General features: G+C 40.4%; 1 protein-coding gene across 3 annotated transcripts; it reads left to right on the top strand.

Moving 5' to 3' along the window:
* Nucleotides 1-1,564: 1,564 nt before the first annotated feature.
* On the top strand, nucleotides 1,565-25,570 carry LOC149839340 (phospholipid-transporting ATPase 1-like). 3 transcript variants are annotated; one of them, XM_090002481.1, is made up of 9 exons: nucleotides 1,565-1,819; nucleotides 2,194-4,593; nucleotides 18,319-18,649; nucleotides 18,732-19,584; nucleotides 20,059-20,182; nucleotides 22,261-22,480; nucleotides 23,560-24,018; nucleotides 24,174-24,487; nucleotides 25,286-25,570. In XM_090002481.1, exons 2-8 carry the CDS (start codon nucleotides 2,835-2,837, stop codon nucleotides 24,373-24,375), a joined length of 3,948 nt encoding a protein of 1,315 aa, XP_089858607.1. In that variant the 5' UTR covers nucleotides 1,565-1,819; nucleotides 2,194-2,834; the 3' UTR covers nucleotides 24,376-24,487; nucleotides 25,286-25,570. The 3 variants fall into 3 exon arrangements, with proteins under 3 accessions (XP_089858607.1, XP_089858606.1, XP_089858605.1); XM_090002480.1 differs by having other exon boundaries at nucleotides 1,565-1,899; XM_090002479.1 differs by having other exon boundaries at nucleotides 1,565-1,899; nucleotides 2,072-4,593.
* The last annotated feature ends 401 nt before the right edge of the window (nucleotides 25,571-25,971 follow it).

The following is a 25,971-nucleotide window of genomic DNA, read 5'->3' as shown; positions in this document are numbered from 1 at the left end:
CCAACTAAACAAAACCTACAGAACACATCTACGGTGTTAGATGTGAGAAAAAATACTTAAAACTATTAGGCCCCAATTTTTCTAAAAGGAAAAGTTATCATATCAAAACTTCTAGTAGAAAAAATTTTCTTTTCCTATGAGAGTTTTTCTTGCTTTCAAACATGCCCTTAGTGAAATATCATCATCTTTCATATGAAATGAGCCTTTTGCATTGTCATGGTGGGCCCCGTGAAAACACATGAAATACTGTGCATTTTCATGTAAAGCCCCGGCTTTGTGTGCTATGCAAACAGGCTTTTATGGTCCATTTGCATGTCCATGACGTCATCACCTTCTTCCACCAAATAGAAACCAGACCACCTCCATGGGAACTGAATATGTGGAAAGGGAGATCCAGCGTGCAAAATAAGAGCTGTTTTTCCAGGGAAAAACATTTTCCATGTTTGTCTTGCATTGTGGGGGCCGTAGGAATGGCACACCGGGGCCTATGCTACTCATTGGCCCCTTGGGATAGTGGTTTGCTTACTTTGCAAGTTGCAACAACCCTCTTCCTTTATCAAGACTTGGGACCTAAAACATACTTAAAAAGGATGACATTTTGGCCAATCATGTTGTAGAAAACATCTAAGTATGACATTAAATTAAACAAAACCACACAAACCTAAAAGGCACGAGGGCCTACAGGAAAATGCTTGACACGTGGGGCTTCACCACTGGGCAGGTGAAAGAAAACACTAGATAGATTAGAAAGAATCAAACAAAGTAGAGTTCCCATAATATAAAACCAATAGAAAAACAAGTTTAAATAAAGCAATGCTAAACCTTCCAAAAGTATCACATAAAGATAACGTTTCTTTTTAAATTTAACCTCATTACACTACAAACAAAAGAGCATATCCCTTAAATTCTTATCAATAACTTAAAAATAATAAATAACACCACTTATCCATATAAAGGTTGTTGGTCACATAGCTTTGAAACACCCCAGGTGCACACGAGCCTTATAGCATGCCATGGTATGGGACTTGGTGCAATGAATTTAAGGCAACCTTTGCTGCAAGTTCGAAGCTAATGTTTGGATACTCATTTATCCAAATAAAGGAGATAAAATGGGATATCCTTGAGTATGTATGTTCAAAATAGCAGGATCTAGGTTTTGGATCATGTCTTTTTAGAGAAAAACATGATTTTATGACACAAAAAATTATTGCATATTGTAGCCCATCGATTTTTGAAACATTATAAAAACCTGCCTAAGTTTCTTAATATGATGATTCAAGAGCTGATTCCTATTAAGTAAAACATGTAGATCACATTTGTACGGTTAGTTTTCCTTAAAAACCAAAACATGGAAAAAAAAAGAAACTTTTGTACATGATCGTTACCAAATATTATCCCGTAATGCAACGTAGTTTCGTCTTTTAATGAATTTGAGAGGGTATTTTTGTAATTTAAAATATATAGAAACCGTAAAAATAGGCAAAAAAAATAAAAAAAGGGAAAAAGGACGCAGGGACCGTTCAGCATCAAATTCGGAGGCAACAATTGTGCTCTGCCACTCATCTCTCTCTCTCTCGCTCGCTCGCTCGCTCGCTGGCTCGATCCCTCGCTCGCCAAGATCTCTCTGTCAATCTTCAGTGTCTCTCGAGGCGTCAACGACGAGCAAAACCCAGCTTTGATTTCCCGCTATTAGGGAGAGAGAGAAAGAGAAGGAAGCGAAAGCGGGAGGGGAAGAATTCCGATCGATCGGAGAGGGGAGAGGAAAGAGTGGAAACGGGACGGAGGAGGAGCGGAGAAAAGGAGGAATTGAGGCGATCAGGTATCGATTTGGCGTTTTGATCTGCTCAGGCAATGCAGAACCCTCGATCCGCGCCGCGTTCTTCCGGCGAATCTCCCTAGGTACTGCGTTTCCATAGTTTCCCCTTTAGATGCATGATTTTATGGAGTTTTGACGGTGTTTTGGTGAATTAACGATGAATTTCGGGGGGTTTCAGATTTCGATTTGGTTTTTGTTTCGTTCTTGTGTTGTTAGATCGATTAGGTTTTTGACATTTTCGTGTGATCTTAGCAGATCAGCGTTTGGCGTAACTCTGAGTGAAGTCTGGAGTTAGGTTTCGAGGGTTTGAGGTAGATTTATGGATTATTTTGCCTTTTGATCTTTGAGCGCCTCTTTGCCTGATCTCGTACTTGCAGAATTTATTGAAGAAGGCGAAGATAAGGAGGTTTTGATGTTGAATTATGGTTTTGAATCTTCAGCATTGCGTGAAATTTTATTGATCTTAAGGAATTCCGTGATCTGCACCTTTTTTCTTCCCTCCTCCTGTTGCGGTGGTCATCCAACATTTCAGGAAATCTGCGGAAATTGGATATTTTTCGTGTTTGAGAATGCCGTTTGATGCCAGGAGCTTTCTTGACGGTCTTTGAATGCGATCTGGAAATCTGTGGTGATCCGTCATCTCCGAGTGGGAGCATCGTCTCCTCTTGTTCTTCATTGTATCTAAAAGGACAGGAGTGTGGAGGTCTCACTGTATAGGTGTTCTATTATTGTCAATTGTATATTTTCAGTATTTACTTCATTGAATGAACTGACTGGTTTTGAAAATCGGCATTCTTTTAGAGGAGATCTCAGAGATACAAAATGGGCAGTTAGATGGAATGGATCAACATTTACTCCCAAAGGAACTTCAAATTCCTTCGGCTGATGCATTTTGGCCGAGGACAGAAGGGGAAGAGATTTGTTCGGGACCTCCTATCTTCATGAAATTGAAAACTCCAGAAGTTCTGGTTCTAATGGGTCGGCATTCTCCACTCCTTCGATGCATACTTGAAGGAGTATGACTTCCGACCAGCCATTGTTATCCTCAGACAGAAGCACTGACCCCTCTTCCAATGCATCTCCTCCACTGAGACGCGGTTCTTTCAGTTGCCTCTGCCACACTGCTTCTTATTCGTCTTCTCAGTTAGGCGAAGTGCCCTCTGATTTTGAAGACGCCTACAGTCATTTTGCCGAATCAACAGTATCCACATCAAGGTTCAATTCTATGGACTCTCAGTACTTACAGCATGCTATCTTTGAATGCCCTTCGCAAAAGGGGGTATTGGAATCAAACAATTCCTTGGATGTGGTGAGTAAAGGTTCGCTTGAGATATCTGGGCATGCACCATACATATTACATGAGAGGAAAACTTCTACTTTGGGTATTGAAAGGTCAAAATCTCAGAGGATCCACCACAAGAGTTTTGAAGACAATGAATTTCTATCTTCAGAAGAAAATTCCCGATTGATTTATATCAATAATCCAAGGAGGACAAATGACAAGTATGAATTCACTGGGAATGAGATTCGGACCAGCAAATACACTGTGATCACCTTTCTACCAAAGAACTTATTTATTCAGTTTCATCGATTGGCTTACCTGTATTTTTTAGCAATTGCTGCTTTGAACCAGCTTCCACCCCTTGCTGTGTTTGGAAGGACCGTGTCTCTCTTTCCCCTTCTCTTTGTTTTATTTGTTACAGCCATCAAGGATGGTTATGAAGATTGGAGAAGACACCGTTCAGATAGAAAAGAAAATAACAGAGGTGCTGACGTTCTTCAAGGTGGTTCTTTCCAGGCAAAGAAATGGAAGAAGATACGGGCTGGTGAGGTCTTGAGGATCCATGAAAATGAGACTATACCATGTGACATGGTTCTTTTGAGGACAAGTAATCCAAGCGGCATTGCCTATGTTCAGACAATGAACCTTGATGGTGAATCAAATCTAAAGACCAGATACGCCCGACAGGAAACTACGAAGATGGATTTCGAATCAGACACAGTATTCGGACTCATCAGATGTGAACAACCAAATAGAAATATCTATGAGTTTACGGCTGCTATGGAACTTGGAGGCCAGAAAATTTCACTTGGACAATCAAACATAGTTCTTCGAGGCTGCCAGCTCAAGAACACTGATTGGGTTGTTGGTGTGGTTGTATATGCTGGTCAAGAAACCAAAGCAATGTTGAACAGTACAATTTCTCCATCGAAAAGAAGCAAATTGGAAGGTTACATGAACAGGGAGACATTATGGTTGTCAGTATTCCTTCTCATCATGTGCACTGTAGTGGCTGTTGGAATGGGTCTTTGGTTGGAAAGGCATAAGAATCAACTTGATACTGTGCCTTATTACAGGAGAAGATACTTCACAAATGGGGTGAATAATGGAAAAAGTTACAACTATTATGGTCTTGTATTGGAGATATTCTTTTCTTTTCTGAGTTCTGTCATAGTTTTCCAGATTATGATACCAATATCCCTTTATATATCTATGGAGATGGTCCGTCTTGGACAGTCATATTTTATGATTGGGGACACCAGAATGTATGATGCCAATTCAGATTCGAGGTTTCAGTGCAGATCTTTGAATATTAATGAGGATTTGGGCCAAATACGATATATTTTCACTGACAAGACAGGAACTTTGACTGAGAACAAGATGGAGTTTTCTAAAGCTAGCATATATGGGAAGAATTATGGCAACACTGCTTATGCAATGGACAGTTCAATCCAAGATGCTTCTGAAGTTCTTTTGGACAAGATAACCATTGCAGGTATTTTGAACCACCTTTAGACATTAGAATTGCTCAACTTTTGCTGTAGTTTCATGTGAACTATCTGTACTTTCACTCTTAAGTTTTAGATGAAGATAGGTTTCTCTTTTGATAGTCTTATCTTTTATGCTTCATATCACGCTCATTCATTATCTCCAAGTCTGGCTCATTTTCTTGATCTGGTTTAGTGGAATTTTTTGGTAATCAGTTGTGTTGGAAGGTTGTTGCTTGGATTGAAATTCCACGTTACGTGTGGTCATTTCTGAGTAGGAGAAATGACTATCTCATTCTGACTAGGAAATAATTTATGCTGCTTGGCAACTAAGCTGTCTCATTGATGTATACATCTGGCGTGTTGCATTTGTTTGATGAACGATATAGAAAAGTGGAACTTCTGGTTGGGGAACTGTAGTTAACAGTTTCTGAACTAACCTTAGGACTAAGTTTAACTTCCTTTCTGCTATATGTGGAAGTATGCTATGGAATGTTGTGAACAGCGTTGAGGCGTAGCGAAGCGCTCCACCAAAAATGAAGCGAGGCGTAAAGTGTAAACCTCAAAAATATATATTTGAAATCTTAAAAAAAATTAAAAAAAATCTAAAAATACAAATAAATAAAAGAAATGCTTTATTGATGAAGCAACAACCAATAAGAAATAGAAAACCAAAAAATGGGAACATATCAACAAATAGTGTGAATAGGAAGAGATAAAGTACAAAGGCAAATAAAAAAACTGATATGCAATTTCATCTAATAGGAACCTAAAAACAAAAATGCACATGCTTGATTTCAAATAGTTTGTTCATGAAGTAGCAGAATATGATGAAAAGAAGTCCACTGCATACATCATGAGCTCAAATTTTAGAATTATTGCTTAAGGTGCATATCTTACTCGCTTTTTTAAAAAATTGTTTAGTTTATAGTACCTTTATGCTTTGTTGGGAAACTTAACCATCCTCTCTCCATATATATATATATATATATATATATATATATATATATAATATTCATCTACTTTAATATGTGTTATTCTTGTTCAAAATATATTTGTTTTTAAATTATATACATATAACCTATAACTACTTTTTAACAATTGTGTTAAAACGTTTTCTTTTAAAATTATTTAGTTAGGATATCTTCCTTTGTTTAGTTGGAACCTTTGTTTTGTTCTCTTTGTAGGTTCTTAAAGATGATATGAGTTGAGAAATAAATTTTGTTTTTGATGCATCATACCATGAAGATGGAGATAACCGATAAAGGCATTTGGTGAAGACTATAAATGAAGGCTTGGACCCTTCCATTTGTTTTTGCATTTTCCAACTTTTGGTAATCACACTATAAGTTTGAGGGGGAGTGTTAAAATGTATTGATTCATATATATGTATATATAGTTCACGAGAGAGGGGCGTGGGTGAGGGTTACGAAGAGAGGGAGAGAGAGGCAGTGGGGTGGGGTTAATAAGAGAGAGAAAAAGGGGGTTCGGGTCTGGATTTAGATCCACACTTGATCTAGACCCAAACTCTCTCTCTCTCTCTCTCTCTCTCTCTCTCTCTATATATATATATATATATATATATATATATATATATATATATATATATATATATATATATATATATATATATATATTTTTTAAAGTCCAGCTGGGGTTAGGCAGACCCCTACCAGTTAAACAACTATACCATTGGGTTTTGAACCTGCAACGTCCTAACCTATGTCACAGGGACTCTCTAACTAGGTGTTGCACCCGCACCCGATGCGGTCAACCTGACCCTGGGTGCAGTCAACGCACCCAGGGTCATTTATGTCCAACTTTTGGACTTTATATATATATATATATATATATATAGCCGCACCCCCGCACTCAAGTTTTTTGAAAGTGCCGCACCCGCACCCATGTGACATAGTTCCCAACACAAGGTGACGTGCACTAGCTGCTCATATCAGACAAGCGGAGCCCTTGTTGATATATATATATATATATATATATATATATATATATATATATATATATATATATCTGTGTCCCCATACCCTCATTTTTTGAAATTGCTGTGTCATATCCTTCGTACCCGCACCCGTACCCCAGTGACATAGCTCATAGCTGACCAATGGTTAGCTGGGTTCAAGTTTCAAACTTGCTGCAAATCAAAATGTCAGGTGATATAGTTTATACCTATGGAATATATGGAAAACACAGAGTATCATTGTCAAATTGAGTAAGGTGTTCTATATTATGTGCATAGGCACAAATATCGCCAATTTTTTGAAAATCTCGTGATATTATCATGTTTTATTCACAAAACGAGATTATACCAATAATATCGCGAGAATTTCAAAATCTCGCTTATTTTCAATATCTTGTGATATAATTGCGTATATATTGCGATTAAACAAACAAAATCGACAAATTAAATTTGGAATGAGGAGCAGAATCGTACCTTTGCCCATTTTGAAATCTCTTTATTCAAGAAGAGGGGGCTACATGGCAATCTATTTTTGTTTTTCCAAGGGAAGCTGCCACTTTCAAAGCTCATAATGAAAAGAGCTTACATGGCAATCCTAGGGAATCACCCCTTTGCCCATTCCCAATACAAACAGATAGAAGGATGGGTTCTTTAATAAATAGACTTGAGAGGAGCCATGGTTCCTCATCCTTGGTCGATATAGGATTATTCTTTTGTAGTTTTAAAACCCATTCTCATTGTATTTGATAAACCCAATTCATTAGCTTTATTTTTATTCATGTTTATTCACTAAACTTACTTATTAGTTACTTATTAAACATTTTTTCATTTTAAGCTTAAACATGTTATATTTTTTAATGTACCAAGATTTTCCCGAGAATTTTCCGAAAAGAACAAGTTTTTTCAAAATCTCCCGAGATTTTCTCCTATCAAGAAATTCTCGAGAACAAGATTTGTGTAAAGAAGTCGTATGGTATGCGGGTTTGGACCCAAGACCCAATGACACATTGTTTGTTGTTATGTTGTAATTCTGTTTTTTATCAGAGGGTATTTTCATACCCTAATTATTGTAACCCCTTAATATATATTTCAGAATATAATCTATCACGTTAAGACTATTTTGAACGTGACTTTCTGCAGCCGCTTCTCTCTCTATTGTTCTTCTTCCCTGTGCAGGTGAATCTGAACGCCTGGGATTGCTTTTTCAAAAGGTATGTCAAAGGAGATGATTTGGGATTCCAAGTCAAGATTGTTTTTCGATCCTTGATTCTCTCTCTCTCTACTTTCTCTTGTTTTTTTTAGATCTGGTCCTCTTCTTCTCTAAAGAAACTGTTTAAAATCGTTTTTCAGAATCGTCTTTTCTTGCAGTCAATCTGAAACTCCTTTGTCTTGAAATATCGTTTCTTCCTCTGATTTCTTGCCGTCAATTTGAAACCTTCTTTTGTCTTGAAATAACGTCAATCTGATGTTAATCTAAAATTTTTCTTCTCCATATTCAATGTCTTTGCTATTTCAGACTGCAAAGTTTTTTGACGTCTTTGCAATTTGAGTTTTTTAATCCAGTCCCTTGACGTCTGTCTTCTTGACCTAACGTTATTATTTTCTCTGTTCACTGAGGTTTTTCTTTTTTATCAATATCAGGGACTGATTCTGTTTCGATAGGATCAGACCTCTCGTGCTCTCTGATCACGTCTGGATATAACATATTTGTCGTGATTCTTACTGCAAACAAAAAGAAAAGAAGGGCATATTATTAGTGTGAACTGAGTCTGGTCCAGAATTCTCTTTTCTTTGTTCCTTTTATTCAACGTCATTCTTTTCTTTTGTGTTCTTTTAAATGGATCCATCTCTTTCGCAGATGTGTCTTTCTTCTAACTTAGTCAACTGGTCTCTGAAAAGTTAAATAATTTTAATTTCTTGACTTGGAAAAGATAGATTGTTCCTTTTATAAGGATCCAAGATCTCTCTAGACATCTGGATGGATCAATTCCGGCCCCTCCAGAGTTCATTTCGCAGGAAAAGGATGATAAAGAGGCGTCCTCTACTGTGCTTGTTAGAAATCCAAATTATGTTGCTTGGATGAAAAGGGACCAAGCATTGGTAGCATATATCATCTCCACGCTCTCACAATATGTACTTGTGGCTATTCTTGATGATTGCTCAGCCAAGGAGTTGTGGGAGAAGCTAGTTCGGACATATTCGCAGATCTACGAGGCAAGAGTTGTGTTCCTCGAGCTTTCAGATGTTAAAGAAAGATTCGATGTCTATCATGGAGTACTTGAATAAAATGAAAAGCATCACATATCAGCTGGCTATCGTGGGATGTGTGGTTAGTGATAAAGATAAAGTGCAACAAACTTTAAACGGATTGGGGCCAAATTATCATGTTTTAGCAACATCCTTATTGTGTCTCTCAGAGCTTCTGAAATTTGAAGATCTACGTACAAAGTTGTTGCAGTATGAGATGACCTTTAAGGGATTTTCTGAGGAGACTTATGTGCAGTCAGGGACTCAAGATGTGTTTACTACAGTTCTGACTTATGGAAGAGGAAGAGGAGAAAATGCTTTTCGAGGTAGGGGGAGGACAAAGAAGAAATGGCTTTGGGGGTCATGGATTGCTTCCAACGCCCAATGTGCCCCTCAATCAACAAGGTCAAAGGTCCATCCCTACTTGTTCTCTGTGTAATAGAAATGGACATATTAAAGCAAATTGCTGGTTTAATCCTCTGAATAAGAGAAAATCTTCGCAGACAAAGGCTAAGAAAGACACAGAAAATTCAAAGGTTGGGGGAGAAGTAAAGGAGTTGTTATTGGCTGCCTTGGCAGGACTGAATATGACGCTGAATGACAAAGGCACTTGGTTCGTCGACTTTGGGGCAGCAACCCACGTTACAGGTGATGCGGGTAAGCTCCTAAACCTTACTCCTTATGTTGGTAGAAATAGTATAGTCACAAGAGATGGTTCTCATCACTCCATCTCACATATTGAAAATGCCATTATACCCATGTCCAAGTCTTCCCTCAGTCTTTCAAATGTCCTTCATGCTCCCAATATTCAAAAAAATATTGTTTCCGTCTCAAAATTTGTCGATGATGATATTAATGCCTCAGTTGAATTTACTCTCTTTTGTTCATGTCAAGGATCTTCTCACGAGGGAGACATTCGCTGAAGGAAAGAGACAAGGCAACATATACATCTTTCAAGAAGATCCCTCATCTTCAGTTCATTCCATTTGCTCATCCTTGAAGCTCTATCAGACTCCATCATTGGTCTCTTCTGAGTGTGTGTTTGTTGTTTTTGAATATAATAAGCGAACTCTTTGGCACAATCATCTAGGTTATTGCGGTCGTCACTTTATTGAAAAACTCGTCTCAAATAATTTTATTCCTAGGTCTAGTCTGAGTCTAAAATCAAATGATATAAAATGTCTTAGCTGTCATTTATGTAAGAGTCATGTTTTACCTTTCAATTCAATCAATAAAAGAGCTTCAAGGCCTTTTGAGGTCATATGTTCTGATGTTTGGGGCCCTGCTCAAATTGCCTCTGGATCTGGTAGTAGATATTATTTTATTTTCGTTGTCAGTTATTCACATTACACTTGGATATTCTTCATGAAGCACAAGTCAGAAGTCTTTGGATTGTTTCGAAGATTTCATTCCTTTGTCAAAAACCATTTCTCTGAGAATATTCTACATTTTCAATGTGATGGGGGGGGAGAGAATTCTTCTCTAGTGATTTTATTGATTTTCAACATAATGGAATACACACAATCTCAACAAAATGGGATTGTTGAGAGGAAGCATCGACATATTGTTGAGAGTACAATCAGCATGATGCACAATAGTAATCTCCCTATTACCTTATGGACAGAGGTTTTTCACTCTGCAGTGCATGTGATAAATCGGCTGCCCATAGCCATTTTAGAAAACAGATCACCATATTTCTTTCTTTTTGGCACTCATCCTGATTATCATGAATTACATGTGCTTGGATCAGTTTGTTATGTGCATATTGACAACTCGAAGGATTACAAGGGGTACAGGTGTTATGATCCTTTGAGCGAACACATCAAAATATCAAGAAATGTTGTTTTCGATTAGATGAATTTTGATAACCAGTCAATGTTGAGGTGTACCCAGGCTAAGCTCCGAACTCTTCTCCAACATTAATGATGGTTGTCCTTCAGATTGCAGCAAGAATGAGACATGAAGGGAATCAACAGATGAATCACAACCAAAAGTTGTTGTACCCTCCTTGAAAACAGAAAGGTATAAAGGTGTTGTCTACACCCGATGAGAGAATGAGCCTCCATCCATCTCTAGTCGAGATATTGATGCCCTTTCTATCTCTACACAAGCGTTGGATGATCTACTTGGCCTCGACACCCAATAGACAGATGGGTCAACTATAAAAAAATTTCAATGGATCTTCAATTGTTTTTAATGTCCATGTGCCTCTCACATTCTATCAAGCTGCAAATTCTAGGAAGTGGATTGAAGCAATGAATGAGAAGATGGAAGCCCTACATGAATGTGGTACTTGGGAAGTTGTCCCCAAACCACCCAACAGGAATGTGGTTGGGTCGAAATGGGTGTACAAAATCAAATATAAACCAGATGAGAGTATTGAAAGATACAAAGCAAGGCTTATTGCCAAAGGGTTTACATAGGAACAAGGGCAGAATTTTGATTAAACATTCAGTTCGGTTGTAAAAATGGAGACCATTCGAATTGTGTTGGCTTTAGCCATTGAACATGGATGGACGTTAAGCCAACTAGATGTTAAAAATGCTTTTCTGCACGGAGATGTAAAGGAGAAAGTTTATATGGAACAACTCACTGTATATGTAGAGGGAGATGCTAACCAGTATGTGTGTAAGTTAAAAAGCGCTATCTATGGTTTGAAGCAGGCATCTCATTCTTGATTTGAGAGTTTTTTGCTTGAGATTAGGGATGGCAGTGGGGCGGGGCGGGGCGGGGGACAAGGTCTCCACCCCCGCCCCACCTCAAGATTAAAACCTCTATCCCCGCCTCCATTCCCGCACGAGGATGGATTTTAACCTCCACCCCCGCCTTCATCCCTGTTTCATGTCCTCCATCCCCGGTTCAAACGGGGATGAGGCGGGGCAGGGCTATTGCGGGGAAAAGTGGCGGGCGGGGAAAAGTGTACGTCCATCCCCGAACGGGGATGGATTTTAACGTTCGTCCCCACCTCCATCCCCGTTTCATACCCTTTATCCCCGGTCCAAACGGGGTGGGGCCCCGCTTTCCCCGGTCCACTGTCATCCCTACTTGAGATACAAGGACATGGTTGCTCACGGTCCCTCTTAGATTACTCATTATTTATCTACAAGGAACAGAATGTAACCACTCTCCTATTGATATATGTAGATGACATTATTGTTACAGGGAACTGCAGAACCCATATTGAGGAAGTAAAGAAATTATTGAGTCCGAGATTTAAAATGAAAGAACTGGGAGATCTGTGATATTTTCTTGGGGTGGAAGTTGACAAGACGTGTGATACTCTTACTCTCACTCAACACAAGTACACGATGGACACTCTTAGTGATGCAGGGCAGGATGGACCCAGACCATACCCCAAGACCCGTGACCCGGATCCAGATCCATCAAGAAGAAGACCCGGATCTCGTCTCGGGTCCATGACTGGACCCGAGACCCGGATTCACCAGCTGACTATTTAAAACCCTCTCCTAGGGTTTTACGGGGGAGGATTATTGAAAAAAAACACAGCCGCTCTTCATTTTCTGAGTAGTTCTTTTCAGTTGTGTCCTTTCCTTTTCATTATTCCTTGTTTTCATTGTTGGTTACTTTGATCTACAGTGTTGCATTGTTTATTGAGATTTTTTTGATTGAAATAAAATACAAACCCATCCTTTACGGTGGGTATTATTTTTTCCTCCTGCATAACACACTATCGTGAGGATTGTGCCTTCATCAACCAACGTCAAACGCAGAGCTTCGTGGGCCTTGCTATTCCATTGGTTCTGTGCACGACTGTGTGAGTCGTGCCTTTCACAGCAACCATCAAACCCGTGAAGGCTGCATCTAAGAGTCGGGCCTTCATCGCCACCAGCAAGGATCGTCAAGGCACGAGGAAGCCGACATCCCCACTGCATCAGAGTGGTATCAGAGCCAGCGCCTATCCCCTCGTTCGCAAGATGGCTTCGGAGGTGAGGGGCGATCCGACGACGATGATCGAGCAAGAGGATGTCGACAACGCAGACCCAATGTTGCGGATGATGGAAATGATGACGAAGATGCAGGAAAGCGTGTTGCGCATGAGCCGGGACGTGGTAAGTATATCATGACGACTAGATGGGGTCGAGAGTCGAGTTGCAGTGATTGAGTCAACGTCTACTCAGCAGATTAACACGGGAATGGGCGATGGTGCTTTAGTCCTTGTCGAATCTGTGGCTGTAACCCAACAACACTTTCCATCTGTCGTGCCATCTGGTGATGCAGGGAGGGAGTCACGCAGGGACGTCAACCAGGCGTTGCCCCACCAAGGGTTACCGACGATGATCTGTGGCACGCAGGCCACTCGGGTGGGGGAGGAAAGCATGCCCAGCAGCAACATGGGTGCGTAGGCATGGCAGCGACCCACGCAGCAGGGGCTGTCGGTCGGGCACAATCTGCGTGGGCCGAGCCTGATGTCGGGTCAAGCAGCAAACGCGCCGACCTCAACCCAGGTTGGGGGGGGGGGTCTGTCGGTTTTCCCAGCGCCTGTGCGCGGGAGCACTGTCGCAGACCATCTGCAGACCAAGGGGACTGAACCCCTATGGATCGGACCTGCTCTCTCAGGGTCCGGTCGAGATCCCACAATGATCGGACCCATATCTGATTACCAGGGACCACCCTTTGGGTTTCCGGTGGCGGGTACGGGTCTCGCAACCCCATATCCAGCCTACCCAGTTGGGTTCGGTTCGCAGTTTACGATGAATCTGACCCAACCCATTATCTTTGAACCCCAAACTAGATCCCATACCGACCCAAACCTGTATCGGACCCGAACGAAACTCCAGCTTGATTTTGAGCTGGGTCAAAACCGGACCCATAATCATATGGATCGTGGATCGAGTTCAAACCAAGCCTTTTACCACCACAACTCGATCCCCGATCCAACCTATTCAAATTTGGGTCCGACGAATAGTCTAGGATTAGGCCCGATCCATATCCAGTCAGGCGAATCATCTCAGTCCAATGCCAACCCAACCAGATACCCAAACCAGAACCAACCCAGTAACCCACCCCAGATCCAAAACCCAATACCATACCCTACCCAATACCATTATCTTAACCCGACCTATAACCCAAACCCATACTATCTGATTTCTACCCACCTAGAGCCCGAGACCCGACCAACCCTTCCGCCTATCCAGGACCACCTGTCATACCGTTACCCCAACGTCGGACACAGATGGCTCCCGCCCATGGGCCAGCCAGACCGAGGCAGATTTAGCAGGGACCGACACGACCTGAGCGTCATCCACACATCATTGGAGTACCACAACACCAGCAACCAGGCGAGCAGAACCGCGATGATAGAGCAGTGTGGGACAATACTTTTTGGGATGAGTACCCTGCAGGCATGGTGAAGGCCCGTCAGCAGAGAGCACCAGAGCGCCCCTCCACGTATGGGGTGAAGTTAGAGCTTCCAGAGTTCGTTGGTCGGTTCGATGCAGAGCAGTTCTTTGATTGGTCATATGTCGTTCAATTCTTCTTCGACTACCACGATGTCGCCGAGCACCGTCGTGTCTCCCTAGCCTCTACTCGGTTGAAAGGCCTAGCACAGACATGGTGGGTTGAGATGCAACGGTCGAGGGAGCGACAGGGATTAGAGCGTGTACATACTTGGGAAGAGATGCAGCGGTTGATGCAGTCTAAGTTCGTGCCGTCAGATTACGCTGAGAGAGCCTACAAGGAGTACCTGACCCTGCGTCAAGGCACCAATACTGTGACGGATTACACTGCGGAGTTTCATCGCCTTTCCCTACAAGTGCAGATCGAGGAGACCGCCCGCCAGCAGGTCACGAGGTATATTTCTGGTCTCCGTCCTGCTATTTCTGACGACTTCAGTTGTATCAGAGTCGAGTCACTGGATCAGGCAAGTAGTTATGCTATGAATGTAGAGGAGAAAGTGAAAATGAGGCAGGAACATAGGACATCCCGTAGTGATCAGTCCAGTCAACCCAAGTCAAGTTTCCCAACCAAGGGAGCGAGCTCCCCTAGGAAAGAAGACTCAAAGTCTACCCAAGGAGTCGACCCTAGCAAACCCGATCAGTCTGGACCCGCGTACCACACCAGATCCAAGGGTAAGCCCAATGAGTCCATTGTTCGTTGTTTTAGGTGTCAAGAGTTAGGTTATATTGTGTCCAAGTGTCCCATCATGAATAAGAACACTCATCTAGCAGAGGGCATTGTTGAGTCTGCGTCCGATAGTGAGAGCGAGGGTGAGTCGCTTGTTGAGGGGAATGACGAGGTGAAAGTCGTAGAGTTCGATGGCAGCATCGAAAATTTGTTAACCATCCGTCATGTGTTGACCACATCCCGAGAGTCGGCCCACACAAAATGGTTGCGAAATAATATTTTCAGAACCCGGTGTAACTGTGAGGGGCGTGCGTGTGATGTTATCATTGATACTGGAGGGTGCGAGAATATGGTGTCCGAGAGTGTCGTGTCCACCTTGAACCTAAAAACAGAAAAATTGTCCCAACCTTATAAAATGACATGGTTCAAGAAAGGCAACGAGGTGCCTATCACCATGCGTTGTCTAGTTTGGTTCTATATGGGGGAGCATTACCACGATGAAGTGTGGTGTGACGTGGCGCCCATGACTGCGTGTCACATCCTATTGGGACGTCCTTGGTAGTTTGACCGTAAGACCATCCATGATGGCCGTAGGAATACGTACACATTTGTCTTTCAGGGTCATAGGATAGTTCTCCTTCCCACCAAGGAGATCGGGTTGCCCCGGCTAGCGGGCCTAGTTGACCGATCCTCCCTCCTTGGGCTGCCCGAAACTTGGCACCTTTCTCCTACATCTAATGTGTCTGATCTATATGCTTACTGTGGAGACAACAAGTCGTCAGAGCCGACTTTTTTCCCACCAGGGGAGAATGATGCAGGGCAGGATGGACCCAGACCATACCCCAAGACCCGTGACCCGGATCCAGATCCATCAAGAAGAAGATTTGCATCTCGTCTCGGGTCCATGACTGGACCCAGATCCGCCAGCTGACTATTTAAAACCCTCTCCTAGGGTTTTACGGGGAAGGATTATTGAAAAAAAAACACAGCCGCTCTTCATTTTCTGAGTAGTTCTTTTCAGTCGTGTCCTTTCCTTTTCATTATTCCTTGTTTTCATTGTTGGTTACTTTGATCTACAGTGTTGCATTGTTTATTGAGATTTTTTTGATTGAAATAAAATACAAACCCATCCTTTACAGTGGGTATTATTTTTTCCTCCTGCATAACACACTATCGTGAGGATTGTGCCTTCATCAGCCAACGTCAAACGCAGAGCTTTGTGGGCCTTGCTATTCCATTGGTTTTGTGCACGACTGTGTGAGTCGTGCCTTTCACAGCAGCCATCAAACCCGTGAAGGCTGCATCTAAGAGTCGGGCCTTCATCGCCACCAGCAAGGATCGTCAAGGCACGAGGAAGCCGACATCCCCCACTGCATCACTTAGTAGGACATGCATGAAGGATTGTAAACCCTTGGCAACCCCAAGTATCATCCATCAGAAACTGAGCTCTAAAGAAGGGGACTTATATGAAGATCCCACCAGATATCGTAGCATAGTATGTATGGTGCAATACCTAACTTTTACTCGGCCGACATAGTGTATTCAGTCAATCAGGTATCTCAATTCATGCATGAACCTCATAATATGGAGGCTATTAAGAGAATACTACAATATTTAAAATGTATGGTTGGTGATGGACTGGTGTACAGGAAGAGCAAATTAATTCAAGGTGCACATGAGATCATTGTTTATGCTGATGTTGATTGGGAAGGAGACCTAGATGAACGGATGTCGGTATCTGGTTATTGTAGTTTCATTGGGTCGAATCTGGTGTCTTGGAGTAGTAGGAAACAAAAGGCCATTGTTCGGTCGAGCACAGAGGCTGAATACAGGTTGATGGCTGTTGCGACTGTTGAGGCTACGTGGATCAGGCATCTCCTAACGGAGATAGGAGAACCGATTACTCGATCGCTTCTGCTATGTGACAACCAAAGTGCTATCAATATGTCTTTTAATTCCATTTATCATAGTCAGGCAAAACACATTGAGATAGACCAACACTTTGTAAGACAAAAGGTTGAAGAAAAGGGGATTGAACCTATTTTTGTGCGAATTGAAGAGCAGATTGCTGATATATTCACCAAAGGATTGACGAATGACAAGTTCTGGATGCTGAAAGGCAAGCTGGTCATGGTTCAGGACCATGTACAACTTGAGGGAGGGTGAAAAGAAGTCATATGGTATACAGGTTTGGACCCAGGACCCAATGTTGTTCGACGCATTGTTTGTTGTCATGTTGTAATTCTGTTTTTTATCAAAGGGTATTTTCGTACCCTAATTATTGTAACCCCTTAATATATATTTTAGAATACAATCTGTCACATCAAGACTGTTCTGAACGTGACTTTTTTTGCATACGCTTCTCTCTCTATTGTTCTTCTTCCCTGCGCAGGTGAATCTGGACGGCAGATTTTAACAATTTGTGACTATGATTATGAATGGAATCACATCCGGAAAGTGTAATTTTTGACAAAATGTTAATGACTATTGCAACTGGTGGGAAAAGAAACAGGAAAAGTGGATCTCCTCTATATAACCCCCTTGATTCTGTGAAAAGTTTCCACATGAACCATTAGTAATTACCATGTAACATGCATTTTCAAAATTCCATTACAACATCTATCTTCTCCATTTATCCCTAAAGAGCACTTTTTAATTACAACTGCAATAACGGTACTACATCCTGTCATAAATGATGAGCTCCACTTCGTGATCAGAGATGAAGGAAACTGCAGATTGCTCAATTTAAGCTACACATGTATTAAGACTTATTTCAGCCAATATGATCCAAACTGCGGGAGAGGGGAATAAACATCCTGGAGTATGAAGATTGATAACCAGCCAGCAAAAAATACACTCTAGGCTACACAGTTTTGAACATCAAGATACCAGGGTAAACAGTTCCTGAAAAGAAAAACCACTGTGGACTGGAGACATTAATATGACCATTCGCCTATAATTAATAGTTTAGTTTGTGACTTCTCAGACAGATGGTGTTGTCAGGGTGGTAATGTGTATGAGGCCACAATTGTTAAATTATTTTTGTAACTTGGAGAAATAGTTGGTAACATATTCTTGGTTAGCTATGAATAAATTCATCAATTAGTTGTCATCAGTTCTTGGCTGTTTATATGAGCATGTAATATTGTGATATGCATGTTGGCTGTAAATACATTGTCAAGCAGTTGCATATCCTTTTATATGTTCTGGCAATATAGACTTGGAAATGCATGTTTCTGATATATAAATTCAACTATTAAAAGTTAATAGAATGGTCGTAGGTGCAGACACCATGTGCTTATGCATATCCAAATTAGAGACCAATATACAAACTGCTTTCTTATAAACATGGTTTAGGTGTTTGAAACTTTTGAGAGCTTGTCATTGATATTGATGCTTGGTTTCTTCTATATCCTTGCTGGCACAGAAGTAAATGAAAGACGGAGATGGAAGACCAAGTTGGAGGTCAAGGTTGATGCAGAACTTGTTTCACTGTTACACAAAGATTTAGTTGGAGAGGAACGGAGAGCTATCCATGAGTATTTTCTTACTCTTGCTGCTTGCAATACAGTAATTCCAATCATAACTCCAGTGTCAGATTCTGCAAATTGTGCTACCAGTGTAGGTGCAGTGATTGATTACCAGGGTGAGTCTCCTGATGAGCAAGCTCTAGTTTCTGCAGCTTCTGCTTATGGATACACCCTTATTGAACGCACATCAGGGCACCTTGTGATTGATGTCCATGGGGAAGAACTAAGGTAGAGTATCCTCTCAATAACCTACCACTCTTTATTGTATCCTTTACTTTGTGTTTTGCTTATTTCCTTTTCTTTTGCTTAGGTTGGATGTACTGGGATTGCATGAGTTTGATAGTGTGCGCAAAAGAATGTCTGTGATTGTCAGATTTCCTAATAACTCTGTAAAGGTTCTGGTAAAAGGTGCTGATAATTCCGTTTTCAGCATCCTGGCAAAAGTTTCTGATAAGATTGATCTCAAAGGTCTTTCCAGTGATATTAGAAATGCCACACAGAATCACTTGAGTGAGTATTCATCACAGGGTCTGCGGACACTTGTACTTGCAGCAAAAGACATCACTGAGGCAGAACTTGAAGAGTGGCAGCAAAATTATGCGGAGGCAAGCACTTCATTGAGTGATAGAGTGACGAAGCTCCGTCAAACAGCAGCTCTCATAGAGAGTAATTTAAATCTTCTGGGGGCAACTGGAATTGAAGACAAATTACAGGAGGGTGTTCCTGAAACCATAGAGTCCCTCCGGAAGGCTGGGATTAAGGTCTGGGTTCTCACAGGGGATAAGCAAGAAACTGCAATTTCTATTGGCCTTTCATGCAAACTTTTGACACACAATATGCAGAAGATTATTATTAATGGCAATTCCGAAGAAGAATGTAAAAGGCTTTTGGCAGATGTGAAATCCAAATATGGAATCAAAACTGCAGATCAGAGTAAAGATTTTGATAGGGAAGGGAATACCGATCTGGATTTTCTGGAGATTCCTGATGACAGTTCAGAGTCCATCATTGGCTTTCCTGAAAATGGATCGCAGTCTTCTAAGTGCATTAAAGCAATTGAGGATCCTTCTGGGAAAGTATCAGGAGTGAAGAACTCACCACTGGCACTCATAATTGATGGCACTAGCCTTGTTCACATTTTGGCGAACGACCTGGAAAATGAGGTTTGGGTCTTCCTCCTTTCTCTATTTTCAATAACCAAATGGAAAGCGGTGTTGCAGAAAACACCATTTTTTCCCTATGGGGATAGCTATACAATCCATGTATAATGATGGTACTTGATCAGCTTGCTGCTGTCAATGTTGGTACTTTTAAGTGCTGCCCAATACCCTTCTTTTGGAAAAATACCAATGTTCGATCAACCAGCCATATCCATATCCATGTGAGAAAGCAAATACCTCTAAAAAATTGAGTTCATTTTGAAATATCATTTTAATATTTCTCTTACATACGTCTTTCAGAGGCCCTATTTTTGAACTTGGCCTCACGTTGGTATTTCCAATTTTCAGAGGCCTGTTTTAGGTTGGGTGTTCAGGAACTGAAGTCATGTGCTTGATGTCTTACATGCTTCTCTGCCTTAAATGAACATATATTTTATATTATATATTCTTTTTCTAACCATTTTTTATCATATGCAGCTTTTTGACATAGCAGTTTCCTGTAAAGTAGTGATCTGCTGTCGTGTTGCTCCCCTACAAAAAGCTGGGGTTGTTGATTTAATCAAGAGTAGGACCAATGACATGACGCTGGCTATAGGTGATGGTATGTTGCTTTTACAGTGCATCTTAACCACCATTGAAACTTAGCATCTACTTTGATATTTCCTGCATGTACTTGTTGCTTTTGGTGGGTGTTTTGCATTAACTGATGTATACATTTTTCTTCTTGGGGACAGGGTCAGCCAGGCAATGGTTGGTACACTATTACAAGTAGTTCTACTTCTATAGGCAAACCCATTTTGCTACACACTCTCCAATAAATTTATAAACCTATAAGGATCACATCGCATGAAACATGGAGAACAGAACATTAGCCATTTAGGCACTAGCTGTAGGTTTTTTTTTTTGAGACTAGCTGTCTAGCTGTAGGCTTATGTTACTTGTATGATGTATCTCCGGCACTGTCGAAATTCGAAACTTAGAGGCCCGCCTAATTTATTTCTTGCATGATCTTTTGGTTTTGGTGGATACGTTATTAATCTTGCTTCCTCTCTACACTCCTCTTCAACTGATTCTCCCTTCCCCAGCTGGGTCTGATCTCCGACTCTATTCATAGAGTTGCTTGGAGGGCCTGGCATTACCATTCAGATTTTTTTCTGACGGCTAGTTATAGATATGTTCCTCTTCAGATTGCATTGACTGATCCTTGAGTTTGTCTACTGGGGCTCGGTGTGAGACACCTCTCGTTGATGGTGGTTGCAGTAGGGGAAAGGTGAAAGGTAGAGTCAATTTCCAATTATTATATGATTACAGCAAGAGATTCCTTTGCAGGTTGACCAATTCTGCTTTACAAGCATCATATGCTATGTCACATGGGTGCGGGGGTGCAGCACTTTCAAAAAACTTGGGTGCGGGGGTGCGGCAAAATATATATATATATATATATATATATATATATATATATATATATATATATATATATATATATATATATATATAATTTTTAAGTTTTAACAATTAACAACATTAACACTAATGAATGTTCATCTTGGGCATGACCGAGTCGAGCTAGGTCAATTCGGGTTGGGTCAGGTCTACTCAACTCCACTTTCATCCCTACACTGCAGGGCGTAAAACATAAATGGACATGATATTTTACCGGTCAAAGCAATTAACTTTTCTAATGCATTTATTGATTACTTATATATATATATAGAGAGAGAGAGTAATTAATGGGAACTGATCAGTCCGTTCCTTTATTAAATCTCCACCCCCTCTTTGCTAGCCTCTAAGAAGTTTCTTCCCAAGATAAAAGTAACAAAAAATCATGTAGTGTAACCCCTTTAAGTAACCATTAATGGTAACGTCCTTATTTTTTCCATGATGCCTAGGAACATGTATCGGCTAGTATTTATCAACCAAACACAAGTTACAAGTTACAAGAAGCCGGTCATTTTTTTTGTCCAAAAATTAGACACAAATGACCCTGGGTGCGTTGACCGCACCCAGGGTCCGGTTGACCACACCGGGTGCAGCACCCAGTTGGCCGAATCCCTGTGACATACATATGACATGAAGCATAAAGCATTGAGTTGCCCATTAGTGACTGCTATCTTCATTTGGAAGTTACAAAATATAGTCTGGAGAGTAAGATTATACACAGTATGGGATAAAGTAAAGGTGAGAAGCAACAAACAGTCAGTGACATGACATAACAAGGAGATGACTCATAGACTTCTCTAAATTGTGTTGTCAAAGCTACTTTGTTTATACAAACAGTTAAAAGATGCCTTCTTCTTGCTCTAAATTCAAATTTGAATCAAAATGGTTTCACTTGGTCAAAGCTCAATTTTCTTGGACAAAGTTGCAAGAAACCCATTTGAACCCTCTAATATATATAAATTGGAGCAAATGTTGTTGTTAAGTGTAGCTAATGATGAATCAAATCCAAGCATAGTTTGAAGTGTGTGTGTGTACAACCACATCCTATGTCCTAATTTTTTAGAACTGCTATGTACCAAGCATATCTGCATCTTGTCCCATTCTCGCATTCATATCCATGTGACAGATAATGCTTAAAAATTTGTATTGCTCCAAGTATGAAAGTTAATCTTTAATTTTATTGTTGAGGTCAAGAGATACCCCTTTTTATGTTGCCAATTGATCTGTTACTGTTGGCAGGGGCAAATGATGTTTCAATGATCCAAATGGCTGATGTTGGTGTTGGGATATGCGGTCAGGAAGGGCGTCAAGCAGTTATGGCATCAGATTTTGCAATGGGGCAATTCAAATTCTTAAAAAGGCTGCTGCTTGTCCATGGGCACTGGAATTATCAGCGTGTTGGTTATTTAGTTTTATATAACTTCTACAGAAATGCGGTGTTTGTTCTGATGCTTTTCTGGTAAGTGGAATTTTACCTAATGCTATGTTGACATTGCATGGCTGTTTGTTCCTGAAAAAATCTTTTGTTTTATAATTTTTTCATATATGCCAGCTCCCTTCAATTATAGGAGTTTCGTGGAAGAATTTCATGCTGGTTAGTTCTTTATAATTTTTAGTGCAAATTAGATATGGCTAAACTTATTCTGGAAATCCTTTTCTGATAGATTTATGAAAAAATGGGGTTTTTCTCAGAAGTGATATACGCTTAGCCTTGTGAACTTCTTAGTGAAAACATAATGACAAATATCTACCACTAGCATTGAATTTCTTCATCCATTTTAACTTCTGCAGAGGTAGACCCTTGTGTGTCTGAGTTCCTGCATATGTGTATGCTTGAGTGCGTGAGTGCATGTTATCAAACCCATTTTTTGGTGGAATTATCTTGACATTACTAATTTCCTTCATGTCATAGGGCCTCTTTGCATAGATCCTATCTTTGGACCAAGCTTAAGATTTTTCCCACTTGGGTAAGATTATGTGTAAGACAACCAGAAATTAGACAGACTGTATGTCAGGCTTGAACACGATAAAGGATCAATTCAGATCAAGCTGATTCCATTTGACCTGTTTGATTTTACGTATCAGTGGCAATGGCAACCTGTTTCAGACTAAATTATTCAATAATCATCAATTCATTTAATTGATAACCATAATGGCCATGAAAAGCCATACTAATATCGAAAAGCTTACCTGAAATATAGCTGGCACTTTTGGAATATTGTTTTGAAACCAAATATTTAGAATAATATTAATGACAATGTAGACATTACCTTAACATCATTGAATTTCTTCTGTATAAATAGATAAAATCATTGAGGCATATAGATGCACTCACAACAATGTTTATATTATACGTCGATTTTGATTGGAGTCTGAACCCAGATTCATTGTTTTCATTTCGACTTCCAGCAGCTCAATATAAAGATTTATCTGAACTTTTTATTGATTAAACATTTGAATTTTTGCACATGTATCTCAAAAATCTATTTCAGAGTGTCAGTGCAGTAATGTCTACTCCATCAAATTCCATTTCTTCAGGTACATATTGTGCACAGCCTTTTCTACCACTTCTGCCTTGACCGATTGGAGCAGTGTATTCTATTCTGTCATATACACCTCTGTGCCCACAATTATTGTTGGAATTTTTGACAAAGATTTGAATCACAAGACACTGCTTCAGTACCCGAAACTTTATACTGCTGGACATAGGCAGGAGAGCTACAATTCTCACCTTTTTTGGCTCACAATGATCGACACCCTTTGGCAAAGTCTGGTTCTCTTCTATGTTCCACTTTTGACTTACAGTAATGGGCCAATTGACATTTGGAGTATCGGAAGCTTGTGGACAATTGCAGTTGTTGTGCTTGTGAATGTTCACTTGGCCATGGATATACATCGTTGGGTATTGATTACTCATGTTGCCACATGGGGTTCTATAATTATCACATGCATTTGTCTGGTTGTTCTGGACTCGATCCCCAGCTTTGCTAACTACTGGTTGGTATTCTAATGCGACTCTTACCAAAGTAAAGACCTTGATATCCAACTCATTACTCGGAAATCAATCCGATTTGAGTTCTGATACAGGTCCATAATTTTGTAGCTAGATCCTCATTAACTGTCTCTGCCTAAGATTTTAATCATCTTTACAGGACAATTTATCATCTTGCAAAATCACCAACCTACTGGCTAACCATTATACTTGTAACAATTTTGGCGCTGCTTCCACGGTTTCTTCTTAAAATCCTGCAGCAGACATTTTGGCCATCAGATATCCAGATAGCCAGGGAAGCTGAGAAATTTGGAAAACCAACAGACCGGTTGGCCTTCAAACACAATAAAGGTCCTGATTGATGTATATGTTGCTTCAGCATGGAGGCACCATCTTATTTTATATGGTTTACAAATTACATCAATTCAGCGGTCAGATAGCTTCCTTACAGATCGGGTCGTGGGTATGACGATGGTAAGTGCTACTTTGTTTTTTCCTATTTTTTTTAATTCCTATAAGATGGTATATGTACTCCTGTATTTTTTTTGAATAATTGGTGTAAAAATCCCAAGACCCCCTCGCTCACCAGGGGGTATGGCCAGCTTCAACCTTGCATCCAGGGATGCACACCTGTGGGTTTCAAACTCGTGATGTCCCTTCAGCTGGTGATGTTCATGAGCTGCCTCTCCCAGATGAGCGGAGTCCTCTGGCCACATGATCCTGTATGTATGAATATAGAAAAAAATACTAAATAAAATCCAACTTGCATAAAGATGCGTCAGGAACTATCAAAAGAGATTAACCATCTTGAGGCAATGGTTCTTGCAGTGACAAACATTGAGAATCACAGCCAATTCTTTTTTCTCTATGTTAAACTCAGGTTCATATGCAAGTTGGAAATCAACTTAATTTTCTTCCATTAGACAGACCTTGTGATTCATAGTATGAGAATCTATAGACCGCAGAGTCTTGAGCAGCAGATTTTGAAGCATTCTTAGAAGGATCATGCGTAGCTTTTCCATTAGGATCCAGTTTGATTTTCAATCTGAACTCCCCTCTGATTTGGTGGGACTTCTACCTTTCTTTGTCAAAAATCTGTGAAAGGAGTCTCTCTCTCTCTCTCTCTCTCTCTCTCTCTCTCTCTCTCTCTCTCTCTCTCTCCAGCAGCCAGAACAAACTTTGAAGCAAAAATGAGATCGTTGATTTGTCTATTCATTCCGAAACTGGTTCTTGTACACATGCAATTTGATGATTTTGTTGTCTTTTTGATAGGTGGACATAGACTTCTGGAGATGGGATGTGATAACCCCATGAACTTGTATCAGCTGCCAATGGAAGTTCAGGCAAAAGGGATGCCCAGCCCACTGAAACGGTGTGATTGCTGCAGGATGGGTCAAATTTGTGTTCAATGCATGATAGATTGATAAGGGGTGAACTTTTCGCCAAAAAAAAGATGGTGGAGGCACCCAATTTTGCGTGTTGTGGATCCTTTCTCAGAATCCCCTTTGTACCTACCATACCTGAGCAAATATATGTAAAAAGCTGCCTTTGTTCATCTTCAACTATTGCAACAGCTGCTATCGCATAGTGAAACGAAGGATGATAGGATGGACAACTTGAATCGCATGGTGAAACGAAGGATGATAGGGTAGACAACTTGAATTATATCAAAAAATCATGCAGCATTGCCCTCTTAAAATTTTAAAGAAAAACAAGAAAAAGAAACAGAACATTCAACCAGTTTATTACAAAAGAGAAAAAAGGGGAAAAAATTTGCCACCATTCCTATGGTTTTTCTTCTTCTGGAGAGGGTTTTCTATGTATATAGTCCAGCAAATGATCAAGTTCGTAAAAGCTTAGAATTTTCATCAACAAAAAATATTTATTCATGAAGATCAAAACTGAGGGACTAAACTTTTTTAGCATAAACTATCCAATCACAATGTCTAGTGATTTTA

This window comes from Nuphar pumila, chromosome 4 (genome assembly GCF_984573655.1).
Source record: "Nuphar pumila chromosome 4, dmNupPumi1.hap1.1, whole genome shotgun sequence".
Lineage (NCBI taxonomy): Eukaryota > Viridiplantae > Streptophyta > Magnoliopsida > Nymphaeales > Nymphaeaceae > Nuphar > Nuphar pumila.
This window is presented reverse-complemented; position numbering and strand designations above follow the sequence as displayed.

Coding starts and splice junctions, on each gene's coding strand:
- LOC149839340 (XM_090002481.1), top strand. CDS start 2,835: ATGACTTCCGACCAGCCATTGTTATCCTCAGACAGAAGCACTGACCCC. Junction 18,650..18,731: donor GTCCATGGGGAAGAACTAAG/GTAGAGTATCCT, acceptor TCTTTTGCTTAG/GTTGGATGTACTGGGATTGC. Junction 20,183..22,260: donor GACGCTGGCTATAGGTGATG/GTATGTTGCTTT, acceptor TACTGTTGGCAG/GGGCAAATGATGTTTCAATG.